At 36.4% G+C, this 20749-nt stretch overlaps 1 protein-coding gene across 1 annotated transcript in view; it reads left to right on the forward strand.

Annotated features, from left to right (window-relative positions):
* Positions 1-20749, forward strand: part of MRC1 (mannose receptor C-type 1) — a 117287-nt gene that overhangs the window by 63482 nt on the left and 33056 nt on the right. The window contains exons 8-19 of the mRNA XM_072651637.1: positions 724-881; positions 3059-3166; positions 4468-4583; positions 6564-6712; positions 9736-9935; positions 10919-11043; positions 11546-11633; positions 13196-13340; positions 13997-14038; positions 14511-14674; positions 16113-16180; positions 19839-19939. Of these exons, the coding sequence (XP_072507738.1) occupies positions 724-881; positions 3059-3166; positions 4468-4583; positions 6564-6712; positions 9736-9935; positions 10919-11043; positions 11546-11633; positions 13196-13340; positions 13997-14038; positions 14511-14674; positions 16113-16180; positions 19839-19939 (1464 nt within the window). The remainder of the gene's footprint in view (positions 1-723; positions 882-3058; positions 3167-4467; positions 4584-6563; positions 6713-9735; positions 9936-10918; positions 11044-11545; positions 11634-13195; positions 13341-13996; positions 14039-14510; positions 14675-16112; positions 16181-19838; positions 19940-20749) is intronic.

Here is a 20749-nt window from a genome sequence, read left to right on the forward strand (position 1 = left end):
ATGCACACACACAAACACACATGAACCAGAAAAAATATGAGACCTTCACTTGAAGTCTCCAAGCAAAGGCTAGATGACCATTTTTGGGATACTTTCTTAAGGGGATCCTCTTTCAGGTACAGGATAGACTAGGTAGACCCTGAGGACCCTTCCAACTCTAAGATTTGGTGAATTTGTAGTCTTTTTTAAACACATTTTTAAAAAATAAATCAGAAGAATAGTCGGTCATGTAGCTGTCTGTACAAGTAGGGTATAACTGTTAGCCCTGGGGGTGGGGAACTGAGCATGATGTTTCATAGATAGAAAAGTTTCAATCAATTATTTGTACCAAAAATAACTATGTAAGATGGAGGGGCTGACAACTTAGCTTATTTACCAAGAACATGTTTGTTTAGTTATTGTTATCCATATAAAATAGGATTTGTAATTGCTTGACTAAATCTGACTGCTAAGTCTCACCTTCGTAATTCAATGTGGATAGACTGAAATATGGCAGGTAGAGGAAGTTTGAGCCCTCTCTGTAGTACCTAATGCTAAAGTCAATGATCCTTCATGACATCAATAAGGGCCATAAAAGGGTAAGCTTGATGCTGATAAAGCAGAAAGTCACAATTATCTAATGCCTTTCTTATCTTCCAGGAAGCAATTCCCGCCCCCCCCCCCCCCTCACTTAAGCTTATATGAAAATGTGTTTCTGTGTATTTTTTTTTCCTCTCTGTTTAGTGGACAAAGATACATTGTGGATTGGGTTAAATGATCTCAAGATTCAGATGTATTTTGAATGGAGTGATGGGACTCCTGTAACCTTCACCAAATGGTTGCCTGGAGAGCCAAGCCATGCAAACAACAGGCAGGAAGACTGCGTGGTGATGAAGGGAAAAGTAAGAGGATCCTTATTCATTGCTGTCTCGCAGTAGTCAGAGCTTGCCTCAAATCAAGTCATGTAAAATGTTCTCTCTTCTAGGTTGCGTAGGCATGGGTCAAATTCACCCAGATCAGAGATCAGCCTCCTCCTCCTCCTCCTAAAGAGGAATGTCCAGAAGCTTATAAAAAGACGCTCACCGAAGTGGGTGGTTTATATTAATAATTAACTAGAAATGGCCAGTCATGTTGGTCATTTCTGACTGGATCCTGTTTATGAAAACTCTGCATACAAGGCTCTCATTCTAGTTAGTTGTCCACATTATAGACATAGCCTTTCATGGCATGATCAAATGAGAATACACCACGTATTTTGTGAGCTTACTTGGAGCGTCTGCCACTTAACAAATCATGGCACACATATGTTAAAGAATATCTTACTGAATCAAAATAATCATATGATTATATTTTTATAAAAATTTATTAGTAGATAGAGAAGAAACAAATTTAGTACTTGAAGGTGCTCATACCTGTAGGTTGGATGCTTTCAGCTTGCCAACAATCTTAGGTCCTCACGTGCTACAAATTATCAGTGTGAACCTGGGTATAAGGCAGTGTGGTACAGTGGAAGGAGTACTGAATTCAAGACCCAAGTTCTCACCAGGGGTGTGCTGGTAAATGTTTCACAACCAGCTCTCTAGGAAAAAAAAGTACCAACAACACAAATTTAATTCTAACCTGTAGTAGCACTTTCTTTGTCACTTTCTTAAGTCTAGACAACCAATAAATCAGCAAACAAATCAAGCCCTGATTTGTAGTATTTGCTGATTTTTGAGGAGCAAATGCTCACACTGAAATTTTAACAATGAACTCTCTCTGGGAGCTGGCTCCAGAACACCCTGGGTTCATATCCTAATTCTGCTACTTACCGCCTTGGACAAGTCACCTAGCCTCTCTGTGGCCCTAGGATGACTGTAAAGTGGAGTAAGTACTTAATGTATGTTTGTTGAATGAATGATAAAATGAATGAACAGAGACCATAGCTTTGGGGCCGTATTCATGAATAGCATGTGTACAGCACTAGACCAACAGCTTCTGCATAGAGTACTGGCCCTGGAGTCAGGAAAATCTGAGTTCAAATTTGTCTTCAGATGTTTTCTAGCTCTGTGATCTGGGTGTATAACCTCTTAACCTCAGTTTGCCTTGGTTTCCTAAGCTATAAAACGGGAGTAACAGGTTGTTGTAAGGGTCAAATGAGATTTATGTAAAGCACTTAGAACAGTGCCTGGGTGCTATAGAAATGTTTATTCCCTTTCTTTCCCCATTATGTATAGTAAGCAATTAACTGATGTTTTGACTGGGGAAGAGTGGTGTGTCAGGGTTTAGTTAGAGAAGGTAGGGTGATGCAGTGAGATGTTTGGGGGCAGTCAGGGGCAGCATTAAAGCACCAGATGTTGGCTGGGGATACCATACAGCCTAGGAGTCATTTTGCCCAGTATCCTGGTTCTTTGGCCAGAGAAGATTCTCATGTCTGGAATGGTACAGTGAGAAGAATGATCCCAGAGTGACCTCTAGTGGTCTTGTTAACTATATACTTGAAGTCAGTCTACAGAAAAAGCAGGACAAACTCCTATTAAGTGCCAAAGCCTTTACAAATATTAGCACACTTGATCCTTACAACAACCTTGTGAGGTAGATGCTGTTATCACCCTTATTTTACAGTTGAGGAAACCAAGGCAGAAATTAGTTAGTGACTTGCCCAGGGCCACACAGCTAACAAGTATCTGAGGCCAGATTTGAACTCAAGTCTTTTTGACTCCAGGCCCAGCTCTCTGTCCACTCTGGCCATCTGGCTTCCTCATGCAAATAGTGCTCTTAGGGAGTTTATGTTTTGTTTGGAAAAGACTACACACAAAAGGTATATGAAAAGTAGGACATGTGTGTGTGAAGGTACATGTCGTATGTCAGAGGCAGAGCCAGAAGGTGCCTGAAGACTGTCCATCCTGGACCATACGTCCAAAATGGAGGAATTAGCAAATCTGTTGCATGCTTTGTGCCAACCACTATTTCAGGCACTAGAAATAAGAATTCTTTACTCTCAAAGATCCCACCTTAGATCTTCATTTTCCCTCTGAGGGGCACAGTTGCAACAAGACGAAAGAGCCCAATCAGTGTTTCTTTCCTTTGTTTTCTGCAGGATGGTTATTGGGCCGATCACCCCTGTGAGAGTAAGTTTGGTTTCGTCTGCAAATCAAAACCTCTTTCCAAACCACCCGTAGTGGAAGTAGAACAAGGCTGCCAGAAGGTGCGTGTTAAGTGTATTAGCATGTGCCATGATTCTCTGCTTCACTGGTTTTCACGATCCATCCCAGCGGTCCAAGTTCCACAGCAAAGTCTATAACAGTCCAATATGGCTGCCTTTCTCAGCTACCTCCATGCTTGCTACAGGGTGAGAAGAGGTGTCTGGAAAGGAATTAAAAGAGAAATAGAGCCAATGAAAATGAGAAGGGCAAGTTGGACAGTAGGAGCAGCCAGATAATAAAAGGAGGGCAGCATACCCAATCAAGTCTAATGTGTAGACTTTAAGTCTAAGTACTAGGGCTAAGTACTTTATAAATATTATCTTATTTGATCAAGGAGCAAGGGCTACTTTTTCTTTCTTGGGAGCATCATGCATGATAGTATTGTGAAAATATCTACCCTCAGGAATCTAAAGGGAAGTGAGGTGAGTCGTTGGCATGTAGATTGAACGGGGAAGCTAAGTGCTCCAGCTGGACTTGGAACTAGGAAGGCATGAGCTCACATCCCCTTTCAGTCACTTTCTAGCTGACTGACCACAGACAAGTTACTTAATATCTCTCAGCCTCAGTTTCTTTACTTGTCCCATCCTTCAAAAAGTATATAGTTTAATTGAGGTGGAGGAGAAAATGATTCTTAAGAGAAGATTGTGTTCTGTGTCTATCCCATGATGCAATATTGTAAAATGTTGTCATCAAAAAGTTGTGCCTTTGTTTCCATGGGAAACTTGAGATCATTAACAGAGCTTCACGATTTCTCAAAGTTCATCTAATATGCTCTCCTCCCCCAGTTTAACTCAGGGCTCAATTCATAGTCAATCTGTATGTCAGATACACACACATATGTGTGTATACATGCATTTATAGATATACATATATATACACACATACATACATATACATATGTACATTCTAAGCCATCAAAACATTGTTTAGGTTTTGATGGCTTAGATCTCTGGTAGAATTTATTGAGGCTATACTTTTTAGTTAATCACTTTAAGTCCAGACAATCAATAAAATGATAAATCAAGTCCTAATTTATAGCATTTGCTGATCGCCAAGATACAAATTATTGTGCCGAAATTTTAACAATCAGTTCCTGCCAACAGATTTGAGCTGGTTCTAATACACCCCTGTGTATATTTTCAATTTTATCCCATATTGTTCATGTTTTTTAAAAAAAAATAGAAATTTCTCCCTCATTTAAATATGTTGGCTTTCAAAGCTTTCCTTTTAAAAAATACATAATAAAGGAATTTGAAAGTCTGCTAATATTTTATACCATTGTATAAACATTGTGTATTAACAGGGATGGAAAAGATATGGCCTTTACTGTTATTTGATTGGGCAAACACTTTCGACATTTGCAGTAGCAAACCAGACATGCATAAACCAGAAGGCTTATCTAGCCACCGTGGAAGACAGGTATGTAATGGTTTTTATTTTTTTGTTAAATTTGTGAAGGAAGGAATGGGTAGCAGAAAGCTGTAGGCTGTAGGCTCTAAAGTGTTCTACACATTTCGCTATTAAAAAACAATCTAGAGAGTAAGTTATAAATGTTCTAAATTTGGTTCATACATCCAACTCCATTCTTCATCTTTGTAACAATACTCAAAAGTTACCAGGGATTTTTTGTTTTGTTTTGTTTTAAATAGACCTTTGATTTCATTGGTAGTTAGGCTGCAAGAGTGCTAGAACTGGAATAGGAAGACCTAAGTCCAAATCCAACCGTAGATGCATTAGCTGTGTGATTCTGGGCAAGTCACTTAACCTCTGTATCTCAGTTTACTCATCTGTAAAAGAGAATAATAACAGCACCTACATTCTAGAGTGGTTATGACAATAAAATATCTGTAAAGCTTCTCACAAACCTTAAATGCATATACATACATACAATAATAATCATTAGTAATTATAAGAAAAACTCTTGATAAGGAAACTCCTGCTACCAATGTGGATCAGTATCTGCTCTCCAATTTATAATCTTAGAGATCTGCATAGGGGATAGGCAAGTTAAGTGATTTACCAAGGGACACACAGCCAGTACATGTCAAAAGCGAGAGAACTTTCAATCCTTGTTCCCGTACTGTCACTCTTTGTAATAAAATTTTGTGTATATTAACTCAGCAATATAACTTTGTAGATAGATCAGCTCCATTACTAACTTATATTGTGACCTTAGACTCATCAGCAAGAAAAAAGAATGCTAAGGGAAGATTTTTAATTCAGAGCCCAAGGAGTGACTGGGTTGGGTGATTGTGGTTGTAACTCAAATTCATATAGTACTTTCAGATCTAAGTGCTTCCCTCAAAACAACTCTGTGAGCTAGGAAACACATTTCCCTCCTTGTACATGCAAAGAAAGGAAAGGTCATAAAGATTATCTCCATTGCCTTCTGCACTCATTCCCCAAAAGATTTTGTTGTTCAGTCATTTCTGACTCTTCATGAACCCATTTGAATTTTCTTGGCAAAGATTCTGGAGTGATTTGCCATTTCCTTCTCTAGCTCATTTTATAGATAAGGAAACTGAGGCAAGCAGGGTTAAGTGACTTTGCCCAGGGTTATATAGCTAGTAAGTATCGGAGGCCAGATTTGAACTGAGGAAGAGGAATCTTCTTGACTTGTCCTGTCCACTGTGGCACTGAGATTCATTAAAATTTCATAGCTTTTCATCCCTGATTCTTCCTGGAGATTGCCTTTCAAAGTTTCTGCATCACCTAATATTTGGTACAGATTGTCTTAGAGATTTAAATTCAGCTAAGGTTGTATGGTTTCATGTCCACCCTGTGTTTATAAAATTCTGCTTAGATGGAAAAGTAGCTTTCCATGTTCTTTATAAATTTTCGTATTCCTATATATTGAACTCAGCATATTGGGTCAATGAATATTTGTCAGTGAATTATATCTATAATATTTCCCCCCCCCCCAAGATTTATAGATTTCCTTAAAGGACATACTGTATACATAAAAATCCATATACAGAATATTATCTAGTAGCTGGGTGACATAGCAATAGATATTAGATAGCATTAGTGGATATAACATTAGATCTGGGGTCAGAAAAACCCAAGTTCAAATCTTACCTCAGATACTTATCAGCTATGTGAGTCTGGCAAACTTAACCACTGTCTGCCTTAGTTTCCTCGCCTGTAAAATAAAAGTAATAATAGCACCTTCTTCCCATCATGAGGATAAAATGAGATATTTACAAAGAGCTTCATCAACCTTTAAGTTCCATATAAATGCTAGTTATTATTTTTCTTATTGCTATTATTGGGTAGTAATAACCAAACTGTAAGAAAAAAACCCACCTAATTGATACATCTTTTCTAACTTGTTTCTCAACAATAATTTATGAGAAATTCCCATAATATAATTGTATGTTTCCTGTTCTCTCTTTTTAGATATGAACAAGCTTTTTTGACCAGTCTTGTTGGACTGAGGCCTGAAAAATATTTTTGGATTGGACTTTCAGATGTAGAAAACAAAGGGACATTTAAGTGGACCATCAGTGAAAATGTTCAATTTACCCACTGGAATTCATTTATGCCTGGTAATTGTATTGCTTTGAATTCAAGCCCTAGTTCAGATTCTAGTCCTTTTAGTCTATGGTATTTCAGTTAATATAGTTTAGGAAAAAAATATAAACTCATTCTATTTTTCAGTAATGATATTTGTCATTTTGTTATATATCTCTTTTCTGGTATCATTTTTAGTGCTCAAACAATTAAAAAAGACTTTATTTGTCAGGTTGGCAGATACTTCTGCATTTATAAAACACTTTTTCTTTTGCATTTTGTGGCAAAAACATGTTGCCAGCAGACTCCCAAAGATAGTTTTTTAAGTTTGAAAGCTTTAAAAGTCAAATAAGAACTTAGAGATATTTCAATGTAATTTTTAGGGGAATGAGGGAGAAATGTGTATAGTACTAGAAAGAGGAGAAAGGGATGACACTGAGATGAAGAATACTATTGGCACCTTTTATGCTGTGATTTGGATTCCAGATTTAGAGCTGTAATGAACCTTTAAGGTCATCTGTTTCAAATCTCTTATTTTACAAATGAGTTAACTGGGGGCCATTGGGCATAAGGGTCTTGCTTTAGGGCATATAGGTAACGAGGTAAATTCAGCATCCTTTCTGCCATACCATTCCTGGTAAAATACTAAATGAAATACATTCTGGAGAACATGTTGCTTCCTTTCTATACCAATGTGGCGATATGGCTTGAGCTGTGTGTTAAAAGAAATGAAGATTTCTGGAAGGTGGATAGACTGTGGAAACATATCCCAAGCACGGGGGAACCACCAGGGTAAAGGCAAGGAGAGAGGAGATGGAGAATAGTGTGTGAAGAAGTCAGTACATCATTATGGTTGGATTGTAGAGACCATGGTGTTATAACATATAAGTGGAATGGAAAAATAAGGAGGGTCCAGATTATGAAAGACTTTATATACCAACAAGTTTATATTTCATGTCTGGTTATAGGACTCCTTGTCCATTCATTTTCATTTCCTTTTCCTCTTTATACTTTTGTAAATGTATATTCAGTTCTGATTCTGCTTTTTTTTTCACTCTACATTATTTCATAGAGATCTTCTTAGGTTTCTTTGTATCATTCATATGTTGTCAATGTTAGTAGTATTATTGTCATTACATTAATGTATCATTTATCTAACTACTCTCTTCTTAGACATTTAAGTTGTTTTCAGTTTTAAAAAATGTATGATGAAATAATTGGGTAAAATAGTGTGATCGTTTCTGCAACTTTTACATTGTACTGTCAGATTGCTGCTCCACCAGCAGTGGATGAATATCTTTAAAGCATTGAGCTTTGGTGATTTTATTATTTTTGTCTTTTGATGTGTGAGGTGATACTTCAAAGTGGTTTTGATTTTCATCTCTTGGATTATTAGTGAGCTGAGAATTTTCATGGGATTATTGACAATTTCATTTCTTTTGAAAACTTTATGTTCTTTTACAATTTATCCATTGTAGACTGGGAATGATTACTGTGACTTTTAAACAATTTTGTATGTGTTCCAGATGCCAAATTTTTTCTGTCCTATTTGCCTCAACATTTTTTCCAAATATTTCTCTTTTGGTTGCATTGGTTTTCATTGTATAGGGTTTAAAAAAACACAATTATGCAGTCAAACATGAGGAATATCATGGCGTGTTAGTTGGAGTACCAACCTTAGAGTCAACATGCCTGATCTCTGTTGTGTGACCATAGACATGGTCCCTACACTCTCAATGTTCCAACCAATTTTCTGAGTACAAATTACAAATAAAATGATATCATAATTGATGAAGGGAGCCTCCATAGTGAGAATTCCCACACTGATGAAATAAGTGGTATATATATATATATATATATATATATATATATATATATATGTGTGTATATATATATATATTCCATCGCATTAACAAAATAATCAATTACTATACAACATAGTCTATTTGAATATATTCTAGAATGCAAAAATATTAATCTTTAAATTGTTTGACATTTAGGAGTTTCTAATTCTTTCCTATTACAAATAGAGTAGCTAAGAATAAAATTGGCTCTTTTCCTCCAGTTTACTAGATCAAAAGGTTTTGATCACAATATTTTTTAAACGAAAAGAAAGAATGTAAATTAAAAAAACTGAGACAAAATAATGTCCTGGGAGACTGGCCCCAAATATAAGGACAGAGACAAAACTGCTTGTTAATGTGCTAAACTGAAATATTAATTAACCTCATTTACATTAGAAAAGTGGTATTTTATTATTGTGTATATTATCTGGGACTCTAAGAGGAACTTTGAAATATATTTTAATATTTTGACCCTCTTATGTTTCCATGTAAATTTCATTGTGATTTTTTCTAGTTTGTTAGTGTATTGATTGTTATTACTTAAATGAATGTATTAATATGGGGGTCTAAGTTTTTTTCTCCATCATTCCCCAAGATACATCTTTGTTTGGTGTTCTCATGATTCCTCAAACATGCCATTCTTATTTCGAGCTCTATGCCTCCTTCATGTTTTCTCCTTTGCTTGGAGTGGCTTTCCAATGGTTTCTAAATCCTGCCCCTTCCTCAAGGACCAACTTTACCTCCACTCCCTCCATGATTCCCTGCCTGGATACTTAAACCCACAGAATATCCTGTGAATGACGGTAGCACTTTGAGTTTGTCCTTTACAGTTTAGCACTCAATTAAGTCCTTCATGGTGTATATTATTTAATATTCACTTGTTTTGCTTCTTAAACTAAATAAATTCCACCATGGCCAATACTTCTGTATCTCTCTGCAAGAATTATGTATCATCCACCAACCAACGTACAAGTATTTGCAGAATTTCTGATGCATAGAGTTGAGTATGCAATAGGAACTCCACAAATTCTTGTACCTTGACAGCATTTAATGCACATTTCGTGAACTTTTGTGACCAAATAATGTGTATCTTTAGAAATGCTAAGAAAATATGATCAGTTGTATGCTTTTTTAACCTACGTATATGAAAATAAGTTCCATCATGATTGAGCTTACAGAAGAGTTGTAATTGCTTCCCTCTATTTTATGTCTAGGACGAAAGACAGGGTGTGTTGCCATGAAAACAGGGTTTGCAGGTGGATTATGGGATGTTCTGAAATGTGAAGAGAAAGCAAAATTTGTTTGCAAGCACTGGGCAGAGGGAGCAACTCCTCCACCAGTACCCACAACCACCCCTGCTCCAAAATGTCCAGATGGGTGGATTTCCAGTAGCAGAACAAATTTGTGTTTCAAGGTAAATATTAATCATTAAGCTGAAAAATAATTTAGAATATTTATGAATTAAAAATACCCTGGGAGTTCCTTTCATAGTAATGCATTTCATCACCTCTTTCTTTTTCTCTCTCTTTCTCTTTTCACGAAATCTTCTTGACATACTCCTTAACTTACCCATTCTTTTCCTATATCTGAATTTCTCATTCCTTGTTACACTAATGTATTTTCTCCTACCTTATCTGCCCTGCTCTGAAGGTCCAACATGTCAACCAGCTAAATGATAAACTGATCCATACTAGTGGAATTTTATTTAAGTAAGGTCTCCAGAGATAACTTTGCAATTTTTGTTGTCTAACTCATTGGTAACTATGATAATAATGACAAGTTAGTAGGGAAGATACTTTTGGAAGTGGCCCTCAAATCACAACTTATAATTAATTAATTGTTCTCTATATAGAGAGGTATGACTTTGAATTTGTATCTTGTATCATCAGAATTGTATTAAATAGATTTTATGGTTGGGATTTAAGTATTCCTTGTGTAAGGCAAATCATACTTTCTGATGAAATAAACATATTGGTGGATACCTATATATTCATGTTATATACAAACATGCACATGTATATGTGTGTATATATCCTACATACACACACACATATATACATATATACACACACACATATATATTACACTGACCCATATAGAGACTATGGAAAATCTGCCCACATATCCACAGATGGTGGAAAACCTAAACAACTTCTCCTACCCTGCACATTGGAAAGTGTTTCTTGGGTTTGTGCTATGGGCATCTTTGAGGGATCTCTCTGCAGTGCCAATAGTTGTGGGCTGTCAAGCTAAAACCCACAAATGTTATTAGTTTACTTAGTTATATTTCCTTCTGTCCCACGTTAAATGAAATCTCATCAAATGAAAGAAATTTGTTTTCTTAATTTGATGAAGTGAGTTGTAAAAATAATTCTTTGAAATATATTTTACTTTTAGGTTTATGACAAAAGCAAATATAGTAAGAAAACATGGTTTGATGCCCGTGACTTTTGTAAAGCAATAGGTGGGAATCTTGCCAGCATCACCAGTAAAGAAGATCAAGTTACAATATGGCAGAACATGTAGGTGTTATTTCTCTACACAGCACTTTTTCTTTTAATTGGTTATTGATAGTTGTATCAATAATACTCTTGGATTATCTCTGAAGTCATGCTGATCCTGAAGAAATACCTGCATAAGTCAGAATTCTCTATAACAGTTCCTAACTGAAGGTATAACATAGTTATGCCTTCTCCTTCCCATATATGCACCTAAGGACAGATTTAAATGACAGATTCTTTTCAGATGTGTACTGAAATAAATTGTGAGTTGTATTGCAGCCTATAAACTCTGAGTATCTTTAGGTTCTTTGGAATAATTTCTCATAAACTTTCTGCTGTTTTGATTATATCTTTGTATACTAACACAACTGTAATTTATGAAGGCCTTTGTATTGTGTCAGTTTATTTTGTATGCTCACCACTTTAATTTTTAGACACAACTTTTATCTTTTGGTTCTTATAGATTGCTAGACTTATTTCATATAACCTCGTATTTTGTTTTTATCTTTAATATCTTTTTTAGAGGTACTTCAAATTACCATGATGTCTTTTGGTTGGGATTGACAATTGCAAACACAGATGAGGGATTTACCTGGTCTGATGGTTCCCCAGTGAGTAATTCCCTTAGTCATTCTGATACATGAGGGGCTCCTCTGATTTTTTTTATTTGTGATGCTAATCATTTGGTTTATACTAACTTGGGGATACGTGATTTTCATGACTGCTTGGACCAATTTTCTCCACTACTCAGGATTTAACTCCTTAGGCACCCAGTTAGTTCTCCCTTCTCAGGTAACTGTAGCAAGTTTTCCGAGTTTGGTTGGATGGGTGGAAAAAAGTAGAGGGAGCTTTGGCATTGTCAAGAAATTGATGATTGTAAGATGAAATGGTTTTCTGCAATTTTTTCTACTTCTTTGATTCATCCTTCTCATGACTTATTCTTTCTCATTTATTTTCATTTTTATACACTTTCATTTACAAATCTCTTTCTCCTTCTCCTCCCCAGCAAGCTATTATGTGTAACAAAAAATACAAAGAAAGGTGAGAAAGCAATTCAGCAAACTGAAAAATACATCAATTTTGTTTGCATATCCATGAGGCAGAATTCAAAAGGAAATCTTGATTCCAGATACACACTCTACCTATTGTTCCACCTCACTGTCTTTAGGAGACTTAGAGAAAACGGTTTTCTTGGAACTCAAGGTCATGAAAACAGGGAATATTTTGGTACTGCAAGTCTGGCTACGTTTTTTTTAATCCTATTATATAGGATTAAAATTCAGCTGATTGTACTGAAAGGTGGTAGGGCAAATCCTACAATTAATATCAACATACTTCATTAAACTGAAAAGTTTTGGGACAGGACAAAGCATTCAGAAACCTTTTCTTTCCTACTAATTTGCAGCTTGCTTCTGAACCAAGGTCATTCTCTTTTTAAAAAAAAATAATCTTATTTCCCCCCAATTGCATGTAAAAACAATTTTAACATTCTTTTAAAAAAAGTTTGGATACCTAAATCTCTCCCTTCCTTTCCACCCTGCTCTCGTAGACAGTAAGCAATTTTATATAGGTTATATCTATGCAGCCATGCAAAACACATTTAAATATGTCATGTTGTGAAAGAAGAAACAGACTAAACAGTCCAAAAAAAAATTAGCATGCTTTGAGATGCCATCAGTTATTTTTCTGGAGACAGATAGCATTTTTTTTTTATCATGTCCTTCAGAATTGTCTTACCTCATTGTATTACTGAGAATAGCTAAGTCCTTCACAGTTGATCAGTGTCCAGTATTGTTATTACTATGTACGATGTTCTTCTGTGAATCAAGGCCATTCTGAGAAAGAACGGGTAAGAAAATAATTGAAATTTGTATCTTCCCTTTCCTATTTGGACAAAGCATATAAGAACTGGGCCTATAGTATAGAAAATACAGAAAATTCCTGGGAGAGAAAACTCCCTCTGCCAATGCAGATCAACTCCTCTGAAACTTAAAGTTTTGAAAAGTTTCTTAGAAAAGTTCTCTACTTTCTCAAGGTCACTTGGTCAGAAGCAGGATTTGAACCTCAGTTTCCAGGCTCTGAGGCTAGCAGCTGTTGACTGTGCCATCCTGCTTCTAAAGCTTATGTACCAAATGCAAACTATAACTTACTAGAGTTGGTGCATTCCATCTAGGTGACATATGAGAACTGGTCTTATGGAGAACCGAATAATTATGGCAACATTGAATTTTGCGGCGAGTTGAAGGCTGATCCTAGCATGCGCTGGAATGACATTAACTGTGAACTTCTCCGAAACTGGATTTGCCATATCAGAAAAGGTGGGATTATACATGCTCTCTGTATGGTATGTGTGCTTTACTCTGCTTCATAATTTGGAGAAATGAACAAACAAAATTCCCTTTTTAAAAATTTTAAGTTGGAATAACAAGAAGGATGCGGTATGGAAGGGAAAGATCAGTTTTTCATTAGCTAAGGAAGAAGTGGTGCAATGAAGATAAGATGAGGCAGATGCTATTATTATCCCTATTTTACAGAAGGGGACATAGAGTCTCTTCAAGGTTAAGTAACTTGTCCAAGCCAATACAGTTAACAAATATTTGAGCTAGCAGGACAAGCCTAGAGGCTTGTCAATTTTTGAAAGTTTAGTTTGTTATGAATGGTTGAGAAAAATAATATCCTGCAAGGAACTGCATCTGACGTTTCACAAATAAATAAACCATCCCTACTTTTCAAAATCCTGGGTAACAGGAAAAATTATAGATAATTTCACAAGCAATTATCAATTATCAGAACTCAATTTATTTATTGCAAATGTTGTCTTCACCTCTTTGTGGATTGCTGGGTCCTCTCTTTAACTCATAAAAGTGTACAAAAAGGAGAGAGAAGACAAGAAAAATGTTTGCTTATTCATCAATGTTGCTCTTGTCCATGAAGCTGAAGTTGATCTTCTATTTTAATTATTTTTGTTTTCCAGGAGAGGAACTGAAACCAGAGCCAACACCTTCCCCTGAAAGCAGTATGTGTTTACTTATTGTTCAAATATTCAGTTCAGTTATACTTTTTTCCTTCTGTTTGCTCTTCAGTTAAAAAAAAATCAGAGAGGTGCAAATGAGTTTCCAGGCTCCTCTTTCTTTTTCCTTGACTCAGCATGAATGTAACTACTGATCATGCTTGGCAGGATTCATCTCAGTAGGACTCAAACCAATAGTGTCCTAATATGCCAGCATTAAGTTCTTGGTGTTGTGGAGAGCAAGGAGGCAGTAAAGTTTCTGGAGACTTGGAAGAAGTAGATTCTTGGTGCTGAATGATCCTGTCTATTTAACCAAATCCCTCTCTCATCCTCCCCTACCTGTCCACATTCTTGTTTTGGGGTCTCATTGAAGGAATGGAGTTATTCCCAGTTGAGTTGTGTTGCTTCTTTCTTTGTGACTTTTGAGCCCAGTGGCCACTCCCTGGGGTCCTATGTGACGTGCTTTTTTATCTTTCAGATCCCCCAGTCACTGAAGATGGATGGGTGGTCTATAAAGATTACCAGTACTATTTCAGCAAAGAGAAAGCCACAATGGAAAATGCACGGGCATTCTGCAAGAGGAATTTTGGAGACATAGTTTCCATAACCGGTGAAAGTGAAAAAAAGTTTCTGTGGAGATATGTAAGAAAGATATTTATCAATTAGAGAATAAGGGAAATAACAGCCTGAGCAAAAGATATGACCTTCATTTCATTCAGAAGGCATAGCAGCCAGTGGTGTATCTTCCAGTAACATACCAACCTCTAAGCATGGGTCCCATACCTGTCACTTCCCAAGATAGCATAAGAAGAAAGCTGGGGGGGGGGGGGGCGCAAATTGGTGGTATTGAAAGGGACCTATTGGGTATTGCTGGCATGGTGATGATTGTGCACAGGCCCTAGAAGTAGGTTCCATAGATGTCTGTATAAATGCTTGCCCACTCAGAGCCCATTAATGTGTTCTGTGCCAGCTCTGTACTGATCCTTCAGAACTTCATGTGATGGTAGAGTATCACCACTCACATGAAGTCCCATTGCCATCTTACCTCTATGTCCACTTGCAGGGTGTTGGATAATAGTTAACAGTGCAGAGCAATACCTAGGACCCAGCCACTGGGGCTCTGCATCTGGGCCCAGGGGGAACACTTTCTGGCAGGGCATGCTGCTCCTTCTCTGCTCATTCCAGATCCTCTCTGGTCTCTGTAGACCTTTGTCATACAGCACAGTCCTGGTTCCTTACTTGGCCCCATTCTTAGATTCACACTGTGTCCTCTGCACACAGACTCTAACCCCTTTCCTTATCCTCCATACATGCACCATCTTCCCTGCCCCTCTTCCTCTCAAGGTAAGAGTCTCCAGCTATGACTCTAGGTAGGAACAGAATTCTTCTTCACTAAAAACACTTGGTCATTTCTTTTCCTCTCCAAACATCATCATGGGATGCTTCGTATTTATGCAGTTTCTCTAAATAGAGCCCCCAAAAGGGTAACATGAAAAATGAATGCTTTTGTGAAAGTTAAGCAATAGCAGAACTGCTGGAAGAAAATTATTTCCTCTCCAAGAAGAAAACTGAGGAGTGAAATGTAACATCCTATATTTGGATGCCTCTAAGTTGACTTTTTACCTCCTCTATTTCTATGGGGATTAGAATTTAAGAGCAGATTTCTGGTACAATATGGTGGAAGGAGAATTTGGGTCCTGACTCTTCATGATGGAAGAATGTCTTTGTTAAAATAATAGCAAAGATGTTTTGATATATGGGCATTAGAAATGACAGAAAGGTAGATCATAAGTCCATTTAGAATGGTTTATTTGCTATGATTGAAAATGCATTAGAAGTGTTATGTAGTGTTTTTTCTCCCTCTTTCTTATAAATGAAGCATTATTTATATAAAGATTTATATAAAGATATAAAGATTATTTAACCTTGTTTTTGACCAGATCTCAAAACAGGCAGAAAATTCTCCTAAAGTAGACAAATGTGATGTTTGATTAATCAGAGAACAGAAATGTTGGCTGAATTCACTTGATTCTTACATAATTAAATTATATTAAACCAAATACTCGTTTCTATATTTTAGGTTTCCACACTTGACTCGGAGCCCACATATTTCATTGGCTTACTCATCAGCCTGGATAAGAAGTTTTCGTAAGTGAAGCTAATATTAACGATAGTTGCAGTTACATGGTGATGTACAGTCACAAAGCATTTTTGTATCATTCTCTTGCTTGGTGCTTGCAGTGACCCTGTGAAGCACGCAAGGCAAATATTATTATGACTTTTTCTAGATGAGGAATGGGAGACTGAGGGCAGACGGCTAGCCAGTAACAGATCCAGGATTCAAATTCAGAGCTTTCTCAATTTGAATTCCATACTCTCTCTGTTCTAGCAGATTATTCCAATGAACATCAGTTGCTCTCAGCAGAGTTAAGCTAAGTCAATTTAAAACAATTTGGTAAAATTCAGTGCCTTAAAAATGAAAGAATAAAATTAGAATTTATTATTTTCTCCTCCATCTCGATAAATCTTTCAAAAGTAAGAAAGAATATTTCTTTCTGTAGCACTACATTTCTTTACATTTTTTCATTCGTGTCCAATTCTTTGTGACTCCATTTGGAATTTATTGGCAAAGATACTGCAGTGTTTTGCCATTTCTTTCTCCAGTTCATTTTACAGATAAGGAAATTGAGGCAAACAGGGTTATGTAACTTGCCCAGAGTCACTTAGCTAGGAAGTGTCCAAGGCTGGATTTGAACTCAGGAAGATGACTCTTCCAGACTATGGTCCAATGCACCATCCATTATACCACTTAGCTGCCTTATAGCAACAAACAACAGCAAAATTTTATTTTTTTCTCCAGCTTGATAAATCTTTTGTAAGTAGGGAAAATATTATTTCTTTCTGTAGTACTACATTTCTTTCTATAGTAGTGCCTATCTCTGAAGGATGCACTATATAGCAGACATAGAGAATTTCTTGGATATCTCACATCATTTTTATTTGTATTATCCTGGGCAAATGAAACAAAACATCTCTCATGTTTTCCTACTAGCTGCTGGAATAGTATAATTTTGAAGTTAAATCTCCACAAGTGAAATTCCCATCTTTAAGAGGCTTATCTCAGATGTTTTCCATTAGATATCATAGAAGAAGGAAAGGAAATAATGTTTGTTAAGTGCCTGTTATATGCCAGATACCATGCTAGGCACTTTACTAATATTTTCTCCTTTGATCCTTACAACTCTGAGACATAGGTGCTTTATTATCATCATTTCATAGTTGAGGAAACTGAGGCAGAGGCGAAATGAATTGTCTAGTATCACACAGTAATTGTCTGAAATCAGGTTGAGCTATCTTCTCTTTTTTGTTGATCTGTCTTTTTATATCCTCTTCTTTGATGACCTATCATTTATGTCTTATTGCTTCAAGGGTGAGCATCCTCCAGTGCTCTGTCCTGCACCTTTCTTTCTCTATATCATCTTCCTCAGTGATTTAATCTGCTCCTATTGGTCTAATTATCACCTCTAGACAGATGACCACAAATCTATTTTTTCCAGCCCTAATCTCTTCATTCACTCTATTCCTGCATCGACAGTTGCTCGCCAGACAGATATCTTTATCTAGAGGTCCTATTTTCATCTCATAAGCAACATGTCCAGAATTTCACTCATCTTTCCTCCCAAACCCATTTTCTTCCATACTTCTCTATTCTTGTTGATAACATCACCATCCTCCTATTCACCGAGCTTTTAGACATTAGAGTCATCTTGAATTATTCTTTCCCCACCCCTCCCAAATCTAGTCATTTGCTAAGCTATTTTCACAACATCTCTTTCATCAACATCTCTATTTTCTTCACAGCATCCCCTCTTTACTCATACTGCTACCCCTCCAGGTGAAACCCCCAACCCTTCCTTCCTAGACCATGTTAGGAGCCTTCTAAGTCATTCCCCCACTTTCAATCTCCCCCTTCTCTAACCCAGCCTTCATTTAAATGTCAAGATAACCTTCCTAAGGCAAGGTTAAGACCATGTCCCTTCCCTGCCTGCTCAAAAACCTTTGGTGACCCTTAATATAAAATTCAAACTCATTAGCTTGCCATTTAAGACTTCCCAAAGCTGGCTTCTACATATCTTTTCACAAATTCTCTGTTCCTACCAAATCTGCCTATTCAATACTCTTATCTCCTGTTTCTATGCATGCCTTGGAACTACTCCTTCCTCAGTCCTGCCTCTCAAAATCCTTATCATCTTTCAAGGCTCAGATCAAGTACCGACTCTTATATAAAGCCTTTTCTGCTCCCCTTACTCACTGTTGCTTTCTCTCTCCTAAAATTATCTTCCATTAATCCTATGTGTATAACCTCTAGTAGAATGTAAACTCTCAACAGGAGAAATTAGTTTATTTTAATCTTTATATCCCAAATATCGAGCATAGTGTCTTAGTGCGATGTCTGGCATATAGTAGGAACTTAGTACTTTTAAAAAAAGTAAATAATAAAATAAATCAATAAAATAATAAATAAATAGGTTTATTGACTGGTTGACTTATACAAAATCTACAATTAATACTTGATGAATTACCACATATAGATAGATTTAATGTAGTGATGTAGTAATGTAGGGATTTTTTTTTTACCACTAATGATGTTAGCCTTCCTTAATGTTTATTAATTTTTCTCTTTCACGAATATGTATAGCCCATATCTGATTGCTTATCTATTTTAACATGTAATTGGGGGCAAAATAAAATATATTAAAAATACATTTTATTGATGCCCTGTGTCTTTATATCTCAGTCATTTCACACCACCCTTCTGGTTTGAACTCTTTCTTGGGTCGAAGAAAAACAATTAAGCAAAAATATCATATAACAATATATACTATATTTTGCTCTCCAGTTCTTTCAAATAATAAATGATCCTTTTAACAAACTATGGCTATTATTAGCCTTAGTCAGAATGAGAAGAGATTAGAATGAATTTGTATAGATCAGCCCATGACTCCTTTAGTTTTGATTTTGTGGGAAAATGTGTCAGTGGGGAGAATTTCAATTTTTTTTTGCTGTTTTCAATCTGCATCTGTAGAAGGCTGGAGTTTTCCCCCACTATCAACCCCCTCCCTCCTTGTTTCAGTAGAATATAAGCCTCTTAATGGAGGAAGCTAAGTGGTACCATGGATAGAGCACTGACCTCAGACACTTTCTAACTGACTCTGGGCTAGTCACTTAGCCCTGTTTGCCTTGATTTTCTTATCTGTAAAGTGAGCTGGAGGAGGAAAAGGCAAACCAGTGTAGTATCTTTGCCAAGAAAATCCCAAATGGGGTCATAAAGTGTCAGACCAATTGTTACAACAAGTATTTTAGTGATAGAAACAATTTCTTATATTTATCTTTGGATCCACAATGTCTAGTATAGTGTCTTATACATAACAGTAACTTCATAAAAGTTTATGAAATTTAATTGAAATTAATTGAATGGAATTGAATGTTATCTTACTGAAGGACATTGCTCCTTAAGAAATGCCAAAATTCCCACACCTGTTTGCAAGGCAGTGTGGTTGGATAAGGCAAAAGTTAGCGGCAAACAGTAAATTTGGATGAGATCAAAGCACATTTTATAGAATAAATGAAATGTTGCCATGTAATGATTTCTGATAATTTTCATAGATATCACAAGGTTTTAAAAATCATCTTTCAAACTTTCTACTATAGAGTTTTTATAATATTAAAATAAACTAGTCCCTCGCACCTGTGTTTGTGATGGAAACAGGTTTCTATTTATCTTCTGGTATGTTTACTTTTGCAGATGGATGGATGGTACTAAAGTGAATTATGTATCTTGGGCTCCAGGTGAACCCAATTTTGCCAATGATGATGAAAACTGTGTGGTCTTATATACCTCTTCTGGTGAGCTAAATTAGAATATTACAGAATTTATATGTTACTATAATAGGGTTTAGAATTATTATTAACTTCCATAACTTCCTCTGCCCTTTTTCCTTTTTTTTTCTTAATTTGCCTTTACCCCTCAAATCTGACACTATGCAGTCTGTTTTGATCATGGAAAAAGCAAACTAATCATTCCCACAACTGCCAATCTGTTCCTGAAGAACAGAGCTAAGTCCCTCTCATTCTCAAGAAACTTCAGAGCCTCTAAAATAAAATACAAACTCCCTTTTGGAGCATTTAAAACCCTCCATTACATGGCTCTAACCTATCTTTCCAGATGGATTTCCCATGACTTCCCATCATGGAATGTATCCCGTTCCTCATCCTTGATGTTTCAGATCTTGCTTCTTTCATGCCTGCTGTCCACCATGCTTGCCATCTACTCTCTCTTCACCTTTGCTTCTTTGACTCCCTTGCTTCTCTCAAGGATCAGCTGAGTGCCACCACCTAGAACCACCAGGTCATTCCTGATCCCTCAACTTACAGACTGTGTCCCCCTCTTCTGATTTCTTAGAATGCATTTTCTGTTGACTTCTCTGTTTGCATATTGTCTCTCACCTCCTCTCTCAGCTCCAGTAGATTATATGTCCCCTGAGGATCAGGACTACTTAATACTGGGTACCTGGTAGAAAGTAAAAAATGTGTTTATTAAATAAATACCACAAGTATTCCAGAGAAGGGAAAGTGAAGTGTCTTGAATACATTTTTCCTAGGAACTTAGGTAAAATTGAATTTTATTAGCAGTTTTCTATTTTTAAATATCCTTAT

Source organism: Notamacropus eugenii, chromosome 3 (genome assembly GCF_028372415.1).
Source record: "Notamacropus eugenii isolate mMacEug1 chromosome 3, mMacEug1.pri_v2, whole genome shotgun sequence".
NCBI classification, from domain to species: Eukaryota; Metazoa; Chordata; class Mammalia; order Diprotodontia; family Macropodidae; genus Notamacropus; species Notamacropus eugenii.